Source organism: Muscardinus avellanarius (genome assembly GCF_963383645.1).
Source record: "Muscardinus avellanarius genome assembly, chromosome: 7".
In the NCBI taxonomy this organism is placed as follows: domain Eukaryota; kingdom Metazoa; phylum Chordata; class Mammalia; order Rodentia; family Gliridae; genus Muscardinus; species Muscardinus avellanarius.
In genome coordinates, this window is record NC_137793.1 from 23,396,034 (window position 1) to 23,420,639 (window position 24,606).

The following is a 24,606-nucleotide window of genomic DNA, read 5'->3' on the forward strand; positions in this document are numbered from 1 at the left end:
CTGTGGCCTCCTCCCTTAGCCTTCAAGTAGCTGGGATTATAGGCACGCACCATCACCCTTGGCCTGATTCCATAAATGTACAGCTTTACAAATTCTCACTAGGAAAAGAAAACTAATGAAATCGATTTAATAAAAAATTCCTAAGGCTTCTACATTAAAAACTGCAAAACACTGCTTAAGAAAAGGCAAGGAGGCCAGTGTGGTGGTACAGGCTTTTAACCCCAGTACTTGGGAGGCTGAGACAGGAGGAGGGTAGGTTCATGGTGAGACTTAAAAAAAAAAAAAAAAAGAATAAAATAGGGCTGGGCGTGTAGTTTGGAGGTAGAATGTCCCTGGGTTCCATTCCCAGTACTAAAAAAAAGGGGGCGATCCTAACTTCATACAATACATAAAAATTAAGTCTAAATGGATCAAAGACCTAAATGCAAAGGCTAAACACATAAAACCTTTTTTTTCTTTTTCTTTTTTTTTTTTTCTGTACTGGGTATAGAACCCAGGAGCATTCTATCTCTGAGAGACACCCCCAGCCCTATTTTTTTATTCTTTATTTTGAAATAGGGTCTGAGTTGCAAAAGGCCTTACTAAGTAGCTGAATCTGTGGTGGCAGAAAAGAAAAACCAAGCAGTAGGTCGCACCTGGCTATAGCACGCTAACCCCCGGGGTAAGATGGAGATAACCCCTGGAGATGTATTTATTAGATCTTAGGCTCTTGATTAAAAGGTATCTGAAAAGATGGCAACTTGGTGACTAGGGACCGGGATTCCCAATATTCCTATCCAAGTAATTTCATAATTATACACACGGACTGTTCTTTGTGCTTTAAATAGTCAATGAATAGAGAAATATATAATGATAAAAAGCTACTAAAAATTAGGTAATTTTTTTTTTGGGGGGGTGGTACTAGGGATTGAATGCAGGGACATTTTATCTCCAAGCTACACCCCCAGCCCTTTTTATTTTCTGTTTTGTTTTTTATTTTGGGGTGGTACTGGGGATGGAACCCAGGGGCCGTCTACCTCCGGGCTATACTCCCAGACCTATTTTATATTTTACTTGGAAACAGGGTCTCTAAAGCCATCTGAGGCTGGCTTTGAACCTGCGCGGTCCTCCAGTCTCCGCCTCCCAAGCGCGGGAATTGCAAGCGTGCACCACCACGCCCAGCTTATTTTCTGTTTTTGAAACAAAGTCTCCCTAGGTTGCTGAGAGTCCTGCTAAGCTGTGGCTGGTCTCAAACCTGTGGTCCTCCTGTCTCAGCCTCCCAAGTACTGGGATTGTAGGCATACACCACCACTCCTGGCTTATGTAATGCTTTTAATTAAGAATTTTATTAACCACAAGTCTTTATACAGTAGTATGAAGAGGTACAAATATATTTATTAAATCTACAAAGTTTAATGTGCACAGTTTAATGTACAAAAGTGTCAGGTTTGGGAATCCTGGTCCAGGTGGTTGTCAATGTCTAGGATATAGACATCTTTCATACTGGACACCCTTAGCAACCGGAATATTCTATCTGTCATCCATGGTTAAAATGGCTCTAATTCATCCTGTAACTAAAGCCAAGGACTTGTTTTTCAGGGTACTTGTTGTGTGTCATGTATGTAGAATGCACTAGGGGATCTCTTAGCAAACATCCTTCTTTGATTCATTCTCGAGGGAATGGAAGTTTGGGGTGAATTTTCAGTATGGGAAAAAGAGGGATTCTGAGTGTTTTGTTCATGGTGGTTATGTTTTGTTTTCATGTGTGTGGTGGGGGATTGAACCTAGGGGCATTCAACCTCTGAACTACACTCCCAGCCTTATTTTATTTTTTTATTTGGAAGCAGGGTCTTACTAAATTGCAAAGGCTTGCTTTGAACTTGTGACCCTCCTACTTTAGCCTCCCAACTAATGGGATTACAGGTGTGCACCACCATGCCCGACTTGTTCTTTTAAACTAATAGAACTGAAGACTAGGAAAGAAGGAAAAAAAAAAGATTCTTGTACTGCAAAATAAAATTTGAAGGACTTTACCGATGCTATATATAGACATGACTATGGGAATTATTTAGGAACACTTTTTTGTTGGTGGGGGGGTGGTACTGGGGATGGAACTTGGGCATTCTACTTCCAAGCTACACCCCCAGCCCTATGTTTTTTTATTTTAAAACAGGATCTCACTGAGTTGCAGAGGGCCTAAGTAGCTGAGGCTGTCTGTGAACCCTGATCCTTCTTTCTTTGCCTCCCAAATGCTGGGATTACAAGCGTGCACCACCACAACCCACTGGAATACATTTTTTAAAAAAACATATACAACATTTATCATCTGTTAATATGAAAAACCAGCAACATGCAGGATTCCAATTGTAATTCCTAATTTTTTGACATACTATAACTCTGCAAAAGTTAGTGCATCCGATTATCACATTACCAAGGGACCCAAAAAAGTAAACCCAATTAGCAAAATTAAAAGTGCTGGGGGTAGGTTGGGCGTGAACACTCACCTGAAATGGGTGAAAGTGCAGACTGTTATCTGGAGATGTAAGTGTATGTTCTGGAGGGAGAACGCGTCTCATTCTGGGCACTGGGAGGCACATTTAAGAAATCCCAAATCAAAATAGTGTCATCATGAGAACTGCTGATGATTTGAAACTCATCAAACTGTAGCCGAAACACACGTCCAGAATGTTCCTGAAATATAACAACTGAGCTGAGTCAAGGATCTTTGTAATCGCTTCCGTCCCACAGGACTCCCCACCAGCTAGAAAAGCAGTTGCCCATCCAGGCTTCCTAAACAATTTCCCAGGGCTTACTGGGCTTTGTTCCTCACGCCAAGAAAAAGTCCCTTTCATCCCTTCTGGTCTCTTATTAAACTTTGTATCCTAGGTGCTGGCCCATTATTATTATGTCAAAGAAGTAAAATAATGTGATCATCTCACAAAGGACCTTAGAAAGGTAACAACAATATTTATTATTCATTCATTGTTGATACACTAAAACAACTAGAGACAGGAGGGTAGGTGTTTTAGGTTGTTTTTAACATGACCAAGAATACCTATCTCAGACCACATCAGACATCAAAATCTATGATCAAACATTACAAGCATTCTCATTAAAAAATCAAGAAGAAAACAAGAATGGCCCAATGTATAGTTCTGCATGTTAATGCAAGAAGTGAAAAAGCAGACATAAAAAGATAAAACCACTAAAAATAAGAAAAATCTATCAATCTTTTCAGATGACTTTCTCCTCAAAAATACAACAGAACAAAATCAACTAGATTATTAAAAATAATGAGACTAGTAAAGATGCTTAACTAAGATTAACATAAATTACTGGATTTAATTAGCCTAAAAAAATAAGAAATTCTGGTATTTGCATTGACATGAATGTGGAGGACATTGTGTATATTTCACAGGCATAGGAAGATAAATACTATATGACCTAATTTATATGTGGAATCTAAAAAAGCCAATCTCAGACAAGGAACAGAAAGGTGGTTGCCAGAATTGGAGCTTAGGGAGAGAGAAAAGAGAGGCTCTGATCAAAGGGCATCAAGTTTCAGTTAGACTGGTGGACTCAATTATAATGGAGAAATCAATTACAGCAACCTACTACACTGCACAGTGGTCATAGTTAATAACAATAATTTATTGCATTTCTTAATTTCTAAAACAATAGATTTTCACCACAAAACAATACATTGATTAGGTGACAGGCAGGCTAATTGTTGACTGAACTTTTCTATAATGTATAAATAGATTAAAACCTTATATAAATATATACAATTACTTGTCAACTAAGAAATTTTATAAAATAAAGGTAAAGTAAAGCATTTCTATATGCCGAAGCAATGATCCACAGTCTGTACTGACTGAGATCCGGGAATTCTACCTTAGTAGAATTAGTACACAGATGTGCTGTGGTATAAAAACATAACACAATCATAGCCACATTAGGAAATCTCCAAACCAACAGGAAGAAAATACTGCACTCTATACAGACACCAGTCCACCCGTGAAGGAGGACTTAGTTCATATCGAAGAGCTTGCAGTACTGTAAATGTCAAATATTTTCCAATTTTGGCTGAGCAAAATTAAGCCTGAGTTCTCTAGGGCATGTCCCGAGATACGCAAGGCTCCTCAGGGTCCACCGGGGATCGATTCCTGCCACAACTCATCACCTACCACCAACGTGCGCAGGCACAGCGTGCTCGCAGGGGCTCGAGGGTCAAGAGCAGCTTGCAAGTCCCAAACTTTAATTTTCCTAGAAAGGAAAATGAGGCTGTGATTAGTGAAAAAGTTAATGTAACAGTGTAAACATTTCCTTAACAACAAAAAAAAAAAGAGAATACTTGAACTGCCTATTATAAAAGCTATGGACAGCATGCTTACATTTTTACAAGTTTTTGAGCCCACTATACTGATTTTGGAAAAAATAAAGATCTAAACTTTCTCAGAACTACTAGTATTTTGAAGAAATATTCCTTGAAGAGAAATAAGTCAACTTCAGGTTAGCTAAATTCAATTCCTGATTTGATAATCTATATCACTAAATTCATTAATGGGTCTGAGCTGGTGGGAAGGGCATGCCTAAAATCCTAGTACTCAGGAAGCTGAGACAGGAGGATCGCAGGTTCAAGGACAGCTTCGGTGACATAGTGAGACTTTCAAGCAGCTCAGTGCAATACCCCTGGGTTGTCCCCAGTACCACAAACAAATAAACAAGGTCTGGTTTACTTAGGGCTAAGACAAAAAACTGAACTCCTCCAAAGCCTGAACTACTCCCTGACTTTACAATGATGGTGAAAAGTGTAACCTCAGGAAGTACAATTGCTCTGCTTTTGTGTGATCTGGGGAAAGATTTACTTCATTTTTCTGGGCCTGAGTATTCTCTCCTGATCTAATAAGATCTAGTAAGACCTGATTTAATAAGACCTGCCATCCATCTTTAAGTACCTTGCATGGAAGCAGGCACACAGAACTGTTTAATATGTACACTTCTTGCCGGGCATGGTGGTTGTACGCTTGTAATCCCAGCACTTGGTTCAAAGCCAGCCTCAGCTACTTAGTGAGGCTCTCAGCAACTTAGTGAGACTTTGTTTCCAAATAAAGTATAAAATAGGTCTGGGTGTATAGCCCAGAGGTAGGAAAGCCCCTGGACTTCTTTACACCCCTCCCTCCCTCCCTCCCTCCCTCCCTCCCTCTCTCTCTCTCTCACACACACACACACACACACACACACACACACACACACACAAACACACACACACACACACACACACACACACACACACACACACACACACACACAAAATGTAGCACTTCTTTTCCTTCTTGAAACTCTTACAGCAGAGCACTGAAAACCTGAAACACGTACCCATCATAGGCACCACTGACAATCCTCTTGTTGTCAAATCGGATGCATCGAACCAATTCTTCATGCCCCTCTAGGACTCTTAAACAAGCGCCACATTCGATATCCCATAGCCTTGGGTGAAAAACAGACATCTGTGTAACAATCCCCACACATGACTCACACTGTCCTCCAGTCCTACCTATTCCACATAGATATGCCTTTTCACTCTCCTTGAGTTTTTTACTTCTATCTCGCCCCTAGTCCAAACCACACACATACAGGTATTCAAATCTATTTCTATCAATTTGTGGTTTTAGCACTAATGTAGAAGGAAGTTTCACTTTATTTCCTTTTATACAGTTAGAAATGTTTAAAAGCATGTGCAATCCACTATTTAAATCAAATCAAGTTTCTAGGCATTCTCTCCATGTCTGAGTTAATGAAACTATGTAGCCAAATGACCCTGGAAGGACATTTTTGGAGAAACAGGAGCTGCAGGTGTAGAGGCTGAATGCATGCCCAGGGAGGTATCAGCCAGGGAGCCCTAGCCCAGAGCCATGAGGTGTGCTGAGGTTAGAGCACATGTAGCATCCTGGTGGTTTCCCAGTACTGGAGGCTTACGGATCCTTCTTCCTTTGACATATACTGTATTCCAGGGTTGTCCAGTTTATAAGGTCAGTGGGAAACTCATTAGGTACGTACAGTGTCTTGGAACTATAGATGCATTGATACATCAAGCTTTTTTCTCTGCATGATTTACATAATTCTGGAGTTAAAGATTCTTGGCTTCTTTCTGAATGATTTTTATACATTATTTGCAAAAAGAAGCCACAGATAACTAGCATGTGTAAAGAAAGCGAGTCAACGAATGCTGTCATGACTTTTTCTTAGCCTCTCCACCAGTAACACCTACTGATATCCAATAAACATTTCTTACACCTGCCCTCAGAAAGTCTGCCTTAGAGAGTGATGATTTCTAGCCGGGCGTGGTGGCGCACGCTTGTAATCCCAGCATTCAGGAGGCTGAGACCGCAGGATCGCGGTTTGCGGACAGCCTCAGCTACTTAGTGAGGCCCTCTGCAACTCAGTGAGACCCAGTTGGGTTACTAAATACAGAATAAAAAATAGGGTAGGGGGGTGTAGCTTGGAGGTTAAATGCACCTGGGTTCCATCCCCAGACCCACACACAAAAAAAAAAAGAGTGATGATTTCTCTACTCTCCTGTGAGCAGAGCCGTTGAGCACTGCCACCATGACTCCAAAGTGGTTCCCTTCTATCGACTGCAAAGCAATACACATTACTATTTTGTAAATCTCAAAGATTGCAATGAGTAAGTAAAGGACTGTTTTTACTGATGAAATAGTAAACAATATCACAAAGCACATGAATAATGTAACAATTTGAGTTCTAATTTTATGTATATTAAAATTTAAAATAACAAAGAGCTACAATTTTACATCATAATATGTGTGTGTGTGTGTGTGTGTGTGTGTGTGTGTGTGTGTGTGTATAAAAAAATTTAAAACAAAATAAGACTTAAATACGAGGGGAAAGATATAGGAAATTATTTTTATTTTTGTTGTATTTACTTTCTTTTCTTTTTATAATAATCTTGAATCCAATTTTTATTTTTTCCCAAACATGCAATTTGGTTATCAAAGTGATAGTCATTTCTGTACAACTACTACAATGTGCTGGAATAGTGGGAAAATTATTTGGTACAATTAAATAGATACCAAAGTGATAATCTTAATAACATGTAAAATGTCTGTGTCTAGTCATATTATTAAAAAGCAATGAAACTGAGTTTTAGAAAGAGAAAAGAGAGTAAAAATCATCCACACCAGTAGGAATGGATGATTTTGTGACATCTTGGGCAATGACAGTAAGCAGAGCTAGAATATCCTAGCCAGTTCTTAGGTACTCTGGTTTAAGTGATCCTGGATGGAGCTGGGATTATAAAACTTTGTGTACTGGGAAGGACTTGGAAAAATACCCCGGGTGTATACGGCTTTCCCACTGAAGAGGGTGCAGGCCAATAGATCGACATGGGCTCCTCAAGTTTTCTTATCTGAAGCACCCAATTACTCTGAAGTACTTTAGCATTTCGAGATGGCACGGCAGGCCTACCCACCTTATGGTGTTGTCAGAGGACCCGCTGACGACCAGACGATCCCGGTACTGGAGGCAGGCGATGCCGCGCTTGTGCCCATTCAGAGTCCGGACAAACTCACAGGTGCTCGTGCTCCAGACCTACAGGGCAGAGTGAGGTTTTAGTGAGTGAGCATGGAGAGTGAGAGAACATCTAAGAACCACTGAAATACAGAATTATAAACACAACAGGGTCTAACTCGAAATGGGAAGCTGGGACAGACTGGACAGCACAAAACTACCTTGGCTGCTGAGTGACTGAACTCAAGTGAAATACAGAGGGAGAATGTAAAAGTCTACAAACGTTGACAACTTCACAAAAAGAACAACTCCTGGATGGTTCCAACCTGTATTTGCCTGGAGGAAATATGTGCCAGATTTTGTTTTTGTGCCAGCTGACACATCAGACTCAGTGTAACAGAGAGAAACAAGCTTCACCTTTACTCCTCTTTGCCAGCAGTTTCTTGAACAACTCTGTTAATTTTAACATATCACTCCCAATACTACATATGTGGAATAAATAATTACATGTGAAATCATCTGCAAGGCTTAGATGTTCATAGATATACTTAATATATGATAAGGCAAGTAAGGAGATATAAAGCCACCTGGAGTAACATGAATTTTTGTACCAGCTATATTTGTACTTGAATGGAATAAATAGATATTTACACACACACAAAGACGGAGAGGAGCTAGCCCCCTATCTCACACCATATGTAAAATTTTAATTCAAGCCAAATGCAATGGTGCATGCCTATAATCCTGGTACTTGGGAGGCTGAGATAGGAGGATCGCAGGTTTGAAGCCAGCCTCAGCAACTGAGTGAGGCTCTCAGCAACCTAGCGAGACCTTGTCTTCTTTAAGAAATAAAATAGGGCTGTGGGTGTAGTTCAGAGGTAGAATGTCTCTGGGTTCAATTCCCAGTACCACATGCACAAAAAAATTTTTTTAATTCAAAAATTTTAAATTCAAAATAAAAGACCCGTCGGGTGTGGTGGCGCACGCTTGTAATCCCCGCGCTTGGGAGGCGGAGACAGGAGGATCGCGGAGGTTCGAAGCCAGCCGTGCTGGCTAAGAGACCCTGTTTCAAAAATATAAAATAGGTCTGGGAGTGTAGCCCAGAGGTAGAAGGGCTTCCAGGAACCCCAGTACCACCAAAAAAAAAAAAAAAAAAAAAAGACCCAAATGGAAGAGCTGAAACTATACAACTTTTAGAAGAAAACAATAAAGTATTTGTGACATGGGATCAGGCAGTCGTTTCTTAGATACTACAAGTGCATAAGCAACAAAAGAAAAAAAATGATAAGCTAGACATCAAAATTAAGACCATTTGTGCTTCAAAGGACACCATTAAGAAAGTGAAAAAATATCCCCAAAGGAATGGAGGGAAATATCTGCAAACCATATCTGATAAGGAACTTATCTCCAGAATATGTTTATAAAAAATCCTTTCCAACACAATAGAAAGACAAACCACCATTATTTTTAAATATTTCTTCAAAGAAGATATGGGAAAATGCTCATTATTATTAGTCATTAGGGAATGCAAAGCAAACCACAGAGATACTCTGCAAACCCACTAGGACAGCATAATAAAAAGACAAAAAATAAGTGTTGGCAAAGATATGCAGAGATCCTACGGGCAGATATTATGAAAGAACCGTTTTGTAATCAGGCTCCTATTGCCTTACAAGCACCAGTCTTGTACTAATTGGTGTGTGAGGCGGGTAAATTAATACATACAAATCCTAGCTATTCCTCTTCCAAGCTTTCCAACCTAAAGTCTGACGCAATGCAATCCATGAATCCAAAATGCTCTCGTGCTGGTCATTAAAAGAAGGTGCGAGCAAGTTCAAGCCCTCGTATGCTATGCCAGGATTGGAAAACAGTGCGGCTACTTGGAAAAGAGTTTGGCAGGTCCTCAAAATGTTAAACAGTTACCATCCCAGGAGAACGGAAAATAAGTGAACATGCAAAAACCTGTACACATATGTTTATATCTGCACCATTCATATCAGCCCAAAACTGGAGGCAACCAAAACGTGCGTCAACTGATAAATGGATAAACAAAATTTGGTGCATCCACATAATGGAATCTTATTCAGGCATTAGAAGACATTAAATACTGATATATACTATAATGTATGTGGACATGACTAGAAAACATTACGCTAAGTGAAAGAAGCTACACAATTTAGTGTAGAATACATGTTGAATGATTACATTTATGTGTAATGGCCAAAATAAACAAATCCACAGAAGACAGATTAGACATTGCCAGGGCTGGCAAAAGAGAGTGCAGCAGTTTGACTGCTAGTGGGTATCAAGTGTTTTGGATAAACATTTTCTGAAACTAGACAGTGGTGATGTTATACAACAATGTAAATACACTAAAGGCCGCTGAAAATGCTGAATCTTATGGTATGGAAAGTCTATCTCGGTAAAGCTGTTACAAAATTCTAAGAAGAGTTGGGCATAATTGTGCACGCCTGTAATCCTAGTGCTTGGGAGGCTGAGACAGGAAGATTGCAGATTTGTGTACAGCTTCAGCGACTAAGTAAGGCCTTCCACAACTTAGTAAGACCCATTTCAAAATAAAATAGGCAGGAGGTATAGCTCAGAAGCAGAATGCCCTGGGTTCAACCGCTAGTATCACAAACTTAAATAAATAGATAAATTTATAAAAAGGTAAAATTTACAAATATTGGAATAAGCTGTGTTTACTGCTTTCAAGTAAAGTACCCCTAAACCTCATGGCAACAAGGCAGCCATGTTTGAGGCAGGCCCTGGCTGCAGAGCGGGTCCACGGGGCATGGCCAGGACAAGGCTCTTCCTGGCAGGCTGGTGCAGCTTTCTCCCCTGCTGCCATAAGCTGATAACAGGCTTTCTCCTCTCTGCTCCCTGCCCTCCACCCCTAAGGACCTATCACTCGGGCTCTAGCATGGCAGCCAGAGCAAACAGAACACACACACACACACACACACACACACACACACACACACACACACTCTCACACACACTCACACACACTCACACACACTGAAAACTCTAAATCCATAAGCAATCAATTTACCACCCTCTAAGTTTTGTGTGTGTGGAGTGGGGGGTTGGATCACAGCAGTAAAAATACTGACTGAAACCACCACATACCCGTGGGACATTCTCAACTGTTACTGCTCATCACCTATTTGGCTCCTGCCCTCCAGAGGATGAGCTTCTTGCAATATGGGGCATGTCTGATTCATCCTCCTTTCCCCAGGATTTAGCCCAGGGACTATGGCATGCAAGCTCTCAAAAAAAAAAGTAAAAGTCAAATCTGCCACACCTCTAGAGAGTGCTGGGAGGGTTAAATGATGGTTGTGCAAAGCTCCTAATCCACAATACATGTTCAACAGATTTAGTTCTCTTCCCCTGAAAAAGGTTCTTAACAAAGTCAACTCATGAAATTGAGAACTGTTCTCTACTCTGGACCCATGATTTTCCCTCTTAATGTGCCTGTGACTATAGGAACATGTAAGTGGGAGAGCGTACAGCTCATGAGCACCAACAGAGAGGCACCATGAGTACTGGGAATGGAACATAGGGGCCTTCTACCTCTGGGCTACACTCCCAGACCTATTTTATATTTTATTTGGAAACAGGGTCTCTTAAGCCAGCAAGGCTGGCTTTGAACCTGCACAATTCTGTCTCAGCCTCCCAAGCACGAGGATTACAAGTATGCGCCACCACGCCCGGCGGAACAGAACTTTTGCCTGGTAAAAGCCACCTCTGCTTTCTCTCTGACAGTAAGGAGACGGGAGCAAGCAGAACTATGACTGCAGATACTTACTTTGATGGTCCTGTCGCCAGAGGCGGACACGATGTACTTATCATCAAAGTCTACTACATTGACAGCAGCACGGTGGCCAACCAGGACACGGCGTAAAGTGATGTCAGTGGCAGAAGCCATGTCCCACACAGCAATGGAGCGGTCCTTGGAACAAGTCACCATCAATCCATTGCTGAAGCGTAAGTGTAGCACAGCTTCATTGTGATGGATCAATGTGTTAAGAACTTCACCTGTGTTCACGTCCCAGACTCTAGAAAACAGAAACGCACGATGCTTAATTATTGAGACAGCCAGGGAAATTTTGATGTCTGAGTTCTAGATTCATTCTTAACCTACCTTGTTACATGCTAAAAGGAGAGCCCCAGCAGCAATATATTTGCTGAGAAACACTGATGGTTTCAGGAAGGCAGCTAATTCTAGCTCTGCTCAGGCTTATTGATACCCAGGTATACAGGGATGGTCTCCACAGACTTGTGCTGTTGATAAGATGATCTCTCAAGAAAGCAGGCTTTCAGTGTGTCTGGGATGGCAAGATGAAAGAGGCCTGAAAGCTGGAGGATTCAGGATAGTTCCAAGCCTAAGGCTCTTGCTGGCCCCTGCAGGCCCCTTAATCTAGGACTTACTCCCTATACAATCCAAGTCACAATGTCTCCCTACTCACCATTCCCATTGCTGCACCAAAGCCAGGGTGTCCCGATGGCTTCACACCGGAAACACAAGGTTCTTAGGGACAGCCCTTCCAGAAAGTCGGAGCTTTTCTGTAGCCCCCATTTCCTAAGAGGCCAAGTTCACACAGAGCAGAAACGAAAAGTCTCAGATCTCTAAGGCTGAGATGTGATTTGTAGCAGAAGTCAGGGACAGGACAGGCATGCTGTGGATAGGGTTGGGAAAAAGAATCCAGCACTACATGGCAAGAGACTAGTAACCAGAACTAACTTAAGGAGAGGAGGGGACAAGGGGGAAAGCCTGAGAACCCAAGGACAGACTATTCCACCCTCCCAGACGCTCCTGTCAAACAATCAGTCCTCTTCCAAGTAGCTAAGCCAGCTAAGAAGAGGTACTTCCTCCTGCTCCCCGCCCCCTCCAAGCCAACAGCACTCTAGCGGGCTCAGCTGAGTGCCCCACAGCACACAGGCTTCCAACCTCCCTGCCCCGCAGCCCAAGGACTGTGGAGAAATGAGTGGGCACCAGCAGCACAAGTTGGGTCTTGAAGGTCCGTTCCCCCACCCCTCTCTCTTTCTTGGAAGCCCTTTTACCTCCAGGCTACACTCCCAGAACTATTTTTATATTTTTTTTATTTGGAAACAGGAACCCAGGAGCATTCTACCACCCAGGTACACCCCCTGCCCTATCTTTTATTCCTTTTTTTTTTTTTTTTTTGGTGGGTCTGGGGATGGAACCCAGGGGCATTTGACCTCCGAGCTACACCCCCTGCCCTTTTTTTTTTTTTTTTTTTTTAGTGGTACTGGGGTTCCTGGAAACCCTTCTACCTCTGGGCTACACTCCCAGACCTATTTTTATACTTTTTTATTTGGAAACAGGGTCTCTTAAACCAGCGCGGCTGGCTTCGAACCTGCGTGATCCTCCTGTCTCCGCCTCCCAAGCGCGGGGATTACAAGCGTGCGCCACCACGCCCAGCAGATGGTGCTCCCTTTCTACTCTCTCAGCTCCCAACTAACAGCCACGGCTTCCCCTCTGCCTACAAGACAATGCCGTCTTCAATTTTACCAATCTGCCCTGCCTGGGGCAGCAGCTGAAAACAACACTCTCACTACTGCTGAAAAGCTACAAATACTGTTGTTTTTCCCCAGTACTGAGGATTGAACCCAGGGGCACATTCTATGTCCAAGCTATACACCCAGCCCAATTTTTATTTTGAAACAGGGTCTAAGTTGTGGAGGGCCTCACTAAGTAGCTGAGGCAGGCCACGAACCTGAGATCCTCCTGACTCAGCCTCCCAAGTACTGGGATTACAAGCATGCGCCACAATGCCCAGCTACAAACATAGTTTTAATCAATATAAATTCAAGGTTCAAAATATAACTGTAGAACTCTGAAGAAATCACTTTACTTCTGTGGTCTTGGTTTCCTAATATATCTAAACAAATAAAAATATTATTTACTGAAATACAGCTACATCAAAATGGTTTTGAAATACAGCAAATAAAAACATACACAAAGCACATGTGTACTTCTTCCTGAAGAAAGTCCACAATGCAGGCTCCACATGGGAGTCAGCAGTGAAGCCGGCTCACTCACCTCACTGTGGAATCTGAAGAGCCAGTTACAATGACTCGTTCATCATACTGGAGACAGAGGACAGAGCCTGTGTGTCCTGTGAGCACTTTCAAACACTCCAGGCTGGTTTTATCCCAAATCTATTGAGACAAGAGCAACCATAAACAGCGATTTAGTACATCACATTTTTATGTTACTGTCACACTTTTGTGTTCTGAATCATAAAACTAAAACACAGTACAGTGTCACAGTAAATAAGGATTAGCTATTAAATGACAAAAAGGAACAGGGGCAATACCAAGTTAACTTTCAGAATAATGTGCTATTTTGTTTAACATATACCCTCACCTATTGTACTCATATACTTATTAACAGCCTCATGGGAGAAATTTTTAAATAAAATCTGAGATAAAATTTTAAATTATACTTATCAACAGCCTCATAGGAGGAAATTTTAAATAAAATCCATGAGAAGGAATTTTTGAATAAAAATCTGTGAGAAGAATCAGATCACCCTCTAGAAAACGATGTTACATCTATTAAAGATTTTTAAAAATGGATACCCTTATATCATGTTTACAAAAGTACAAAATGGAGTCTTCAACATTTCAGAAAAATCTCAAGGAAAACTGTAAAAAGCTTTCCATGAGAAAATAAAAGGTGCTTTATTACAGAATTCAGTGTTTAAGAATCAGAAGAAAGGTTCACTATGTAGTGACTTGGGGGGGGGGGTGGAACCCAGGGGCATTCTACCTCTGAGCTAACCCCAGCCCTATTTTAAGAAGATTAAATGATAATGTTAGTAACAATTATTTTCATACTTCTTTTACTCTCTCCCTGTTTTTTTGTTCCAGAATGTCATTCAGTGGGATCTATACCAAGTAGCCTTTTTGGACTGGCTTCTTTAACCTAGTAATAAGCACTTAAGGTTCTGCCATGTCTTTTCATGGTTTAATAAACGAATTTCTTTTTAGTGCTAAAATTTATTCCATCATCTAGCTGTATCATATTTTTATTTATCCATTTGCCTACTGAAGTTACCTGCTTGTTTCCAAGTTTGGCAATTAGGAATAAAGCTGTTCTAAACCTCTGTGGGCAGAGTTTGGGGTGGACACCCGCTCTCTACTGCTCGGTTCTGTGAGCACTGCCAAGCTGCCTCCCAGGTCTCTGTGCCACTTGACATCCCCACGGCAGGGAATGAGCCCTGCTGCTCCGCATCCCTGCCGCCGCTTGGCATTGTCAGTACTCGGGAGTCCAGCCACGCTAACAGACACGTAGCAGCGTCTCATTGTACTAATTTGCTTTTTCCTGATGGCATATGACGTAGAGGAAATCGAGGTGTTTACCCATTTTTCAGAATGTGGTTATATAGTTCCTTATTATTGAGCTTTTAGGATTTGGGGCACATTTTGGATAGAACTCCATCAGATTTGTCTTTTACAAATATTTTCTCCCAGCTGCAGTTTGTTTTCTCATGCTCTTGACAGTGTAGCTCACAGAGCAGAAATTTTTAACTATAATGAAGTCTGGCTTATCAATTTTTTCTTTAATGGATTGTATATTTGATGTTATATCTAAAATGTCATTGCCAAACCCAAGATCATATAAGCTAGCAACCCATTCCCAAGTGAACTGAACTGAAAACTTCTGTTCTCACAAAAACCAACATGCATGTCTTTAAAATGGCTTTACTCATAATTCTGGAAAACTGTAAACAACATAAATGCCCTTCAATCAATGAATAAGCACACTGCCGTGTACCCAATAAAATGGAATACTACTCAGCCATGGAAAAGGTACGAGCAACTGACAAATACAACACAGAAGAATCTCAAAAGTTTGCACATTACACAAATCTACTGATTAGACATTCTGGAAGAAGCAAAAAATTAGAGATGGAGAAAAAGATTGTTGGTTTCCAGGGCATTGGGGAAAGGGTAGGAAAAAATGAGTTCAAAGGGAAGGACAAAGGACTGTGAAGAAAAAATAGAACTGTTATCTTTATGTGTTTGCTTTACAAAAAAAGAATGAACTTTATTATATGTAAACTATAACTAAAAACTTCCTAAAATCATTTTAAATATGAGAAAATAAATTATAAACAATGTATTACAAACAATCAGATCAGCTACTAAACAGACTATACATGGGAAAATATTGGTTTATCTACTACTGAAAAAATGAATGAAAACAGTAAGTTCTTCTATTGCTTTTTCCTATTATTATCTCAGCCTTTCTTAGGAAGCAGAAAAGGTAATGATTTTGATTTGTAGGCAAACCAGCAAGAGTCTCACCAGCTAGCCAAAGAACCCAGAGCCCTGTGGCCGAGGACAAGCCCTGTAACTCCTGCGCTGAGCACGCAAGAGGCAAGAGTGCTCAGAGGACGCGAGGAGTAAGGCAGCCGTGGTGTGCACTAGTTACAGCACACGCAGCTCTTCTGGAGAAGCCCACTGAGGGCTGCCACAGCAAATGGAACAGATAAAAACTCGCCGGCAGCACATGGACAGACTCACGTCTAGTTGTGCCTAACACATAATCAGATTTTAAAACAATACAAACAAAACGCAGTCATTCACCTTAATAGAATTGTCTCGTAGGCCACTGATAATCTTTTCATCATCATACTGTAAACAGTAGACACCTTTACTATTTTCAGAGCGGCACTGAATCCTCTGCAAGTTGTGTCGTCCACACCGCCAGTTGGACTCTATAGTCTAGGAAAGGAGGCAAGAGATGAGCTTGTGTGAATCAGCTATTCTATTAGGTTTCAGAAGTCGGTGTTGCTTCCAGAAGCAGCATACCACTGATACCCCAATCTTGGTTTGCATAACTGTCTGTGGATAGGAATCAAGCTCTTTTCCAAGTAAGACATTAGCCCAACAATGTTTTTTCTCAAATGTTCCCTGCCCATCTGGCAACTATCATAGGATTTCCAATGAGTTTTGGGTTAGGTCTGAAATGGCCTAGACAGAATTCAATATGCTTAAAGAATGTCATTTGCACCCAAAAGATACAAATAAATAATAACTCATTGGGTCAGTCCCTAATGCCAATTAAAACATCGGGCAGAAGACTGCCGGCTTCATTAAGCATACAGCGACAACCTACGCATCCAATCAAAGCACTGTCTTGATCACTGGGAAAAGATACCATGCAACCAGTAAATGCCAAATGCACAGAAAGAATTTTATCATTTTAAATCTCCCACCAGACTAAAGCTACTTCTGAGTAAGAATGGCACATTTCAGCCCTGGATTTTCATTCATTCATAATTCATGCAACGTTTACTTAGCTGAGAGCACATTCCAGGTGCTGTGCGAGGCAGTGGAACCAACAGGAAGCATCACTAGCACCCAGGCGCAGTGTACGGAACTGGATGTACAGAGGGTCTCTGCTTTATCTGGTTTGACTTACCATTTCTTTGGCTTTATGGTGCCAAAGCAAAAAGTATTTGGTAGAAAGTGCACTTTGAATTTTGATCCTCTCCCCAGCTAGCCATTTGCAAAGCTGGGCAGCAGCAGCAACAAGTCACAGCCCTGCTCAGCCACTGGATCACGAGGAGAAACTACTAAACTCTGCAATGCACCATCTTACTGGGCTGGCTGGTAGGTGAGGTGTACAGATTACATTTCCAACTTCCAACTTATGCTAGGTTTATTGGGCTGTAACCCATCATAAATTGAGGAGCTTCTGTACTCCAAACTAAGTCTATTTGGCTACAACACAATCAATGCAATGACCGCTAAAGGAAGTTCTCATTATTTCCCTTTACAAACAAGAGTTTAACTTGCTGGAGGCTAGAAAACCAGTAATTGGACGAGCTAGAAATCACACCTATTTTCTGACTCCGCTCATGTTTTTGTTACCAACATATTCCATATCTATAAAGAAAGGTAATCCTAGCTCTTGAAGCAGTGAACACAGAACATAAGATTAAGAACAATTTAGGTAAACCATTAGTGCAAAAGAGGAGATAAGAACTCTGCTGCAGGCCTTCAGGGAGATCCAGAATACTCTGGCTGAAACCACAGAACAGTTTAATGAGGAAGCAGGCTGCGCCCTGCTCAGCAGACAAGGCCTAGCCTCTTTAGCAGATCCGGGGGGTTTTCAGAATCAAAAGACACAATGCATCTACTGAGAATAACCAATGTCTGAACTCCTGGTCCTTGAAATTAGGGAACGACAATAAATGGTTACACTCAGGATATAGTTTAAAGATTAATCTGAATAGCTAATTATCTCTGAGTAGGAAAAAGCTTAATTACTTGCTTCGCTGAAGAAAGGAGATCGATCTCATCAGTCACAATAAATGTCTAATTACTGGCTCTGCTGACATCTAACAAACTATATTTATTCTCATTTTGAAGGCAGTATGCTTCTGTACTCTTCAAAATGTTAACAATTACTAAATGCTAGGTGCCAGGCACTATGCATTCCTAATATTGTGCTATGTGCTTTATATACAGCCAGCCCTTGGTATCCATAAGGAATTGGTTCCACATCCCAACATACATTTCCATATCTACAGATCCTCAAATCCCTTATATAAAATGGTCTAGTATTTACATATAATCTGTGCACACCTTCTGTATACTTCAAACCACCTCTAGCTTTCTTGTGATACCGGATACAATGTAAACAACATGTAAATAGTTGTTAGATTGCATTGTTTAAGGGATAATTACTAGAAAGAAAAGTCTGTGCACATTCAGTGCAGAGGCTAGTTTTTCCCAAACACTTGATCTGCAGTTGGCTGAATCTGTGGATGTGGAACCCACAGCTATGGAGAGCCAACTCTATCTGGTAGCTAATTTAATCATAATTCTGAAGCAGAAATTATTGGCTGTGTTTTATAGAAAAGAAATGGAGGGAGCCAGGCATGGTGGAGAATGATTATAATCCCGGCATTTGGGAGACTGAGACAGGAGGATCATGGTTCAAGGACACTGAGACACTGTTTCAAAATAAAAAATAGGGCTGGGGGTGTGGCTCGGAGCGGTTCCACCCCTAGAGCTGCAAAAAAAAAAAAAAAAAGAAAAGAAAAGAAAAAAGAAATAAGAAAGAAAGAAGGAAAGAAGAGAAAAAGAAAAGAAGTGGAGGGTTGGAGATGCTGAAACACATATACTTAAACGGGAAACCTTCCCATCACTTGTGGCCCTGGTACCTAGCAAGGGTCCTGGACATAGGATCTACGCCCTCAAAGAGCTCCCGTGCACAGCTTTCAGCTTTGAGAGGAAATAGGATGGCCTATTTCCAACACCGGGGAGGCAAGGAGGCACAGTAGAGACACCAGGAGCAAGGAAATGCATATTTTCCCAACTGCTACTGAGTCAGGGCTTCCTAGCTGGGATCATCTCTGGTAAGTTGGTCAACATGTCAGGCATATAAAACTATATTTCAAAACCAGAAAAATTAATTGACCCCCAACTACACTACCTCTGTTAAGGCAGATAACAAATCTGTCTACATAAGAGACTTTTAAGAAGGGGTCCAGAACCCTAAGTATTACAAAATGAGTAGATAGCAAGCCTTCCATGTGTACCAAGAATTGTTTTAAAATTCATATATCTGTCCCCAGGTTTAAAACAGACACAACTGCTTCAGGGCAAGGCTACACAGCCTATGACACATCACCTCCTGACACGGTTGGATATTAAAGATTGAGTCACACCAACTACCCCCACACTCCAAACAAGGGCTAGAAGACAGGACTTCTCAAAAGCTCTGATGGATATCACACTTTCATTCTAAGTTGAATAGACGTCAAAGACCCTAACTTTCAAAATTATGTCTTGGAATTTAAAAAATAAATGCTAATAATTCTTGGTGGATCATTTTAGGAAGTCCCTAGTTTAAAAAAAAAAAAAATCCCTGGGTTCCTGAATCTCCAGACAAGTGCAGCTTGTGAGACCCAGATCTGGGAGTTGGCAGGCACTCCTGACCCTGTGCGCCCCTCGGTTCCCCCGGCCCCACATGAGAGCCGCACTCCTGCCGGCTGCCTGCTCAAACACCACCACCATGTCTGCCCACTTCCCTTCTCACTTGAATGCTTCTAAAGCCAGGTCTCTTTAAGCAAAACTAGACCTTTAAAACTGGCAGGCAGCCCACTGTTGTAGAAAATGCCTAGGTCAAGCATCAGCTTTGGCAAATGACGCAGACAGTCTGAGTGGCAGTTTTCTCCTCTATAAAAATGGGGATAATAATTATCCGCTCCCTCAAACCTACTGAATCTAAGAAAAGATCAAGTAAGATTACATATGTGAAGTGTTCATCAGAGTACTTTTTAAGAAGACAGACCAAAAATAGAGAGCTGTGCACCCCCAAAAAATCTTCTCACCAAATCGCCAGGAACTGTTGTCCTGGTCTTGGCTGGACTTAATGCTGATAGCCTAGGCGCTCCCTAACCATTCCCGGGAAGGTGCTCAGCCTTCACATGGAATTCAAATATTATGCTAACGTCAGCAGCAGCAATGCAGGCCTTCACAGGTGCGCTTCTATATTACGTGGATACCTGCCATTTCACCCAGCCACCCTGTGGCACGGCTACTGTAGAGGAGTATTTCGTGTTTTTGAAAACTTGTAAAATCCCCTTACTCTGTGCAAATTTTCAAAATACTGGGAAAGTAGCCATGATACACAGAGTATACAGCGGCATTTAAATTGGCAATAGAGTGAAAACAGATGTCTGAGCATAGAGGAATAACATTATTTTTAGAAGCCTAAACACAACTGGGTGGGTGGGCAAGTTTCAGCATTTTCTGGTCAGGACAATGTTAATATCAAATTTGCAAACCACAAAAACAGCTCCCGCTTTCCCTGCATACGATGTGGCTTATTAAAAGGTGTGATACAACAGGCCATCATTTTCCCCACAGTCTGATTCGAAGAGAGCACTTCGCATCCCTTAATCTCACCAGTTAAGAGAGGAAAACGGTGCCTCACATAAGAGGCTCATCACTACTTTAACGGCATAGGAGAGAAATCTAAGCTGAGGACAATGGAACCCCAATCTGCTGTAACAACACGTCTTTGTGGATGGACTTCTGCGGGCATGGTAGAGTTAAAAGGGCTTTCGAGTAAGGATCAAAGTTTTGACAATTTGAGGATAAAATCCCCATTAATAATAATACCAACAAGGACGGCTCCAGACAGCAAAGGAAAATGTGCCTGCCTCTTTCAGGAGTAAGCCTTGCATTTTTCAGGAACTCCTTCTCCATGCTTTATAGACCTATGTGTGGCAAGAACACCCAGGAGAGACAAGTCTTTGCAGAAAACTAAGAATGCATATTGATTCTCCTCAGACTTCATTTCTCACGTCCTCGTTTCCTGAAAAGTAGGATCTAGCCACACTAAGTCAGGTTGTCTACCTTTTCCTTAAAAATTAACCAATATCCGATAAATTGATGAGGAAATGCAAAGTTCAGAGATGAATATTCCCTTTATGCTCAGTCCAAATCTGAGAAAAATGGACAGATTACAGGAGCCAATACATGAATGAAGCTGTCATATAGGAAGAAGAAGAAAACAAAAATGTGCTGTGCACTGCAATTTGCAAAACATAAAACAGAGACTCTTAAGCTATATATGGGCAACTGGGGAGGGAGAGGAGACATAAATGTCCACCGGGCATTTAGGATATTAACTGACCTTTTGGCGAAGTGCTCAAAACCCTTTAAAGACTACTTTTCCTATAACTCAACGAAAATGAGACCACCTAATCTTGTCTTAACCATAGCCTTTTTCGGCTAACAGTCTAGGATGCTCAGTATTCACACTTGGAAGGAAGACGAGAAGACCCAGCTGAAATTTTGCGGACATAAAAGAGCATGCCTTTCTCCTTTACTTCTTTAAGTTCCTACTCTGAAAATAAGAAACAATTATAAGCTTAAAAGAAGAGTTCAGTGAAAATCCCATCTCTTCTACCTAAATATGTAGCAAATTCTAAAATTTTTTAGTTTCAGTTTCCCTTTATTACAGATCAGAAAAAGCAATATATACCTTGTAAAAAAAAGTAAATGAAATAATCTATATGAATCACCCAACATAGTTCATGGTATACTATAAGGGCTTGAAAGAGGGTACTTGTATTCCCCCACCCCCATACTGTTGCAAAGGTCTCACAAAGTAACTGAGGCTGTCTATGAACCTTGATCCTCCTATCTCACCCTCCCAAATGCTGGGATTACATGTGTATGCCACCATGCCCAGCTTGGTACTTGTAATTATTATATTCAGCTTATGAAGGTTTCACACCTGCCATGTGGACAGAGCCAGGCTTGTAAGAGTTTCTCATCTCTTTGATCCATGAATCACTAAAGAACTTTCTACAAATGTGTCTGCCCTGGACAGAATAAGGTATACTCCCAAATCTGAGGTGAAGAACTCAATTATTTTCATATAATCTATAATAGATCATTACTGGTACAGGTACCAGTGATGTATATTACAAACAACTTGTAAGAGCAGAAGAGCATAAGGTTGGTGGTCTCAGTCTGTATGACCTACAGCAAGCCATTTAACCTTTTTGAGCCAATGTTTCTTCAAATTTGAATAAGAACTTGGTCTACTTTTTAGGTTTTGTCTAGAGTGTTGAACAAGAAAATGTATTATGAGGTGCTAAACAAAGTGTCTGCCACAAGTAAATGCTCTATTAGTGGTACACTATTTTTATCACACTGAATATACCAAAATATAAACTTCGTCCCTCATACTAAGAGATTTAGCCCACAAAAAATCTGGGGGGAGACTCTTGTGGCCAACTAGTGGGTTTTCCCCAACCACAGTGTAAGAACCGCTCAGAAGGCCACCGTGATGCAGGGGGTGTGTCGCTACAGCTTCCCCTCAGGGCTCTATTTCACTCACATCTGCCTCTACTAACTTTAAAATATTACTGTGGCCTGAGGAAATGGTATGGTAGGTGGTGTTCCATATCGTCTTGCAACAGAATAATGAGTTCAAACTGTCAATTATAACATAAATCATGAAGATGAGATAAAATTATCCATGTGATCAAATCTTCAATCTGATTAAAGTTCTTCCAGAGTTCAGTTCCTACTTCTTAATGATTGGCTTTGAACAGCATTCCTCCCCAAAATAAATGACTTGATAAAATCATTCAAGGAAATTTGGAGATACTTTATAAATAGTAGGCTACTCTCCAAAAAAAAAAGAAGTTTCTAGGTCATTCTAGAGATAGTCAAGATAAGAGTCTATGCTTTAGCCAGGCATAGTGGCACATACTTGGCTTATAATCTCAGCATTCGGGAGGCATAGACCAGAGGATTGTGGTTCATGGACAGCCTCAGCTACTTAGCAAGGCCCTTTGCAATTCGGTGACACCCAGTTTCAAAAATAATAAGACTAAAATATAGGGCTGGGGGTATAGCTCAGAGGTACAATGCCCCTGGGTTCTATCCCCAGTAATGCAAAAAAAAAAAAAAAAAAAAAAAAGAGTGTGCTTTAAACCATGATATCCTAATCCCACTATCCCACCCAGATTTACTGTTAATGGAATGATCCCACTGGTTCACATCTGGCTGAATTGGGGGTGGGGGGTGTACCCGCAGAGGGAAGTAGTTTCAAAAACACATATATTTCTCCATTAATGAATTTTGGCACAATAACTTCTGTGCCTGTCACCTGGGCAAGAGGATTACTTCCTATTTGGGAAACTGAGCTTTAACTTTAGGGGAGACACACCACTGCCTAGTGAAGGCCAAACTTTTCTGCCAAGGAGGAGACAGTGAAGCAACCAGGGCCAGCCAGGGACACATGTGCCAGAGTTGATGAGAAGGGCCTGTGCGTGCCTTTCCTGGTTCAAGGAAGGGGCTAAATAATAAAACTCAACTAATTAGGACGTGAACAATACCAAACATCTCTAATGTTTCTCATCGAGTTTACAGAGTTTTACTTGTCTGATGAAGTTACACTCAAATCCATAATGGTCCATAACCTGCTCCTTAAAATTCACTTCACTATTACTTGGAATAATCTCTGAGCCATTTTTATGAAAAACTATGGGTAATATACAGAGGAAATTAAGAGTGTGCCTTTTCTACTTCTCTAGAGAGAGCTCAAAATGTAAAACTATGTTTATCTAAAGAAACCTGGGCCTTGAATTTTGGAAAACTTAACAAATTAGAATTAAAAAGTTGATTTTGGATTAAGGTTTTAATTAATTAGTCTTGCAGAAGTGTTTCATGTCTTAGAAAAATTAAGTCTTTGCAAAAAGATATAATCCGATCTGAATAAAAGCTAGAGATTACACATTGTAACATTTACTCCAAAAACTCAATTTTAAAAAAATGACTAATAACATCACTATGGAACAAATATGGCAACATGAGAAGTTCAGAACAAGTTACAAAAATCTGATAAAACAGATAAAACATAAAGTTACCTCTATATCCTGAATAATCTTTGGGTATAATGATCTGTAAAATGAATTGGGAGGGCCATCTGTGGGTCTGTTTTTAAACAGGTACTGATCCCTGGCAAATAAAAACAAACAGATGTTACATGTTTGCACATAAAAGGGTGAATTTTATTTAAACGTGATGCTTACAAGGATAGCCTATCTTTCATGCCTTTTAACTTGCATTGAGATTTAGCAGTTCAAAAGGAGGATTTCTGACAATTAAATTCTCATCTTAAAGACAATTTAGTTCAATGCAGTTTTCTGACATGATGCTGGTCTTTGTTTTCAGAGTATCAGAACACTATAATCTGGCCTTTCATTCTAGAGAGTTTAGTAAGAAGTGCTAGCTTTGTGAAAATTCTAACTTAGTCCCTATCAGATTTCCTCCATAAAAACCCACAGCCTAGCCCTTGCATTCCGTGCCAGCCCCGTACCTGTCCTAACTGGTCAGGCAACTGACATGCATAGAGCATAGAGGTGCTGAGCTGCATTTAAGTCTGTGGGGTTTCTCTGAAAAATGTTCTCACTGTGCTTCCCATACCCTCAACCAGGAGCAACAACAGACAGCAAAATGGCTACTACTTGATGCATATTTTCTTTTGTCTTACTCGTCTTTCGGTAATGGTATCAC

The 24,606-nt window shown here is 40.9% G+C and overlaps 1 protein-coding gene across 5 annotated transcripts in view; it reads right to left on the reverse strand.

Moving 5' to 3' along the window:
* Positions 1-2,508: 2,508 nt before the first annotated feature.
* FBXW11 (F-box and WD repeat domain containing 11) overlaps positions 2,509-24,606 on the reverse strand; it is a gene marked incomplete at both ends in the record, with an annotated part of 123,325 nt that continues 101,227 nt past the window's right edge. For all 5 annotated transcript variants that reach the window (XM_080698896.1, XM_080698895.1, XM_080698894.1 and 2 more), the window contains 8 exons: positions 2,509-2,670; positions 4,167-4,245; positions 5,359-5,469; positions 7,472-7,590; positions 11,321-11,570; positions 13,580-13,698; positions 16,135-16,272; positions 23,958-24,048. In XM_080698896.1, coding sequence (XP_080555022.1) covers positions 2,509-2,670; positions 4,167-4,245; positions 5,359-5,469; positions 7,472-7,590; positions 11,321-11,570; positions 13,580-13,698; positions 16,135-16,272; positions 23,958-24,048 — 1,069 coding nt within the window. The remainder of the gene's footprint in view (positions 2,671-4,166; positions 4,246-5,358; positions 5,470-7,471; positions 7,591-11,320; positions 11,571-13,579; positions 13,699-16,134; positions 16,273-23,957; positions 24,049-24,606) is intronic.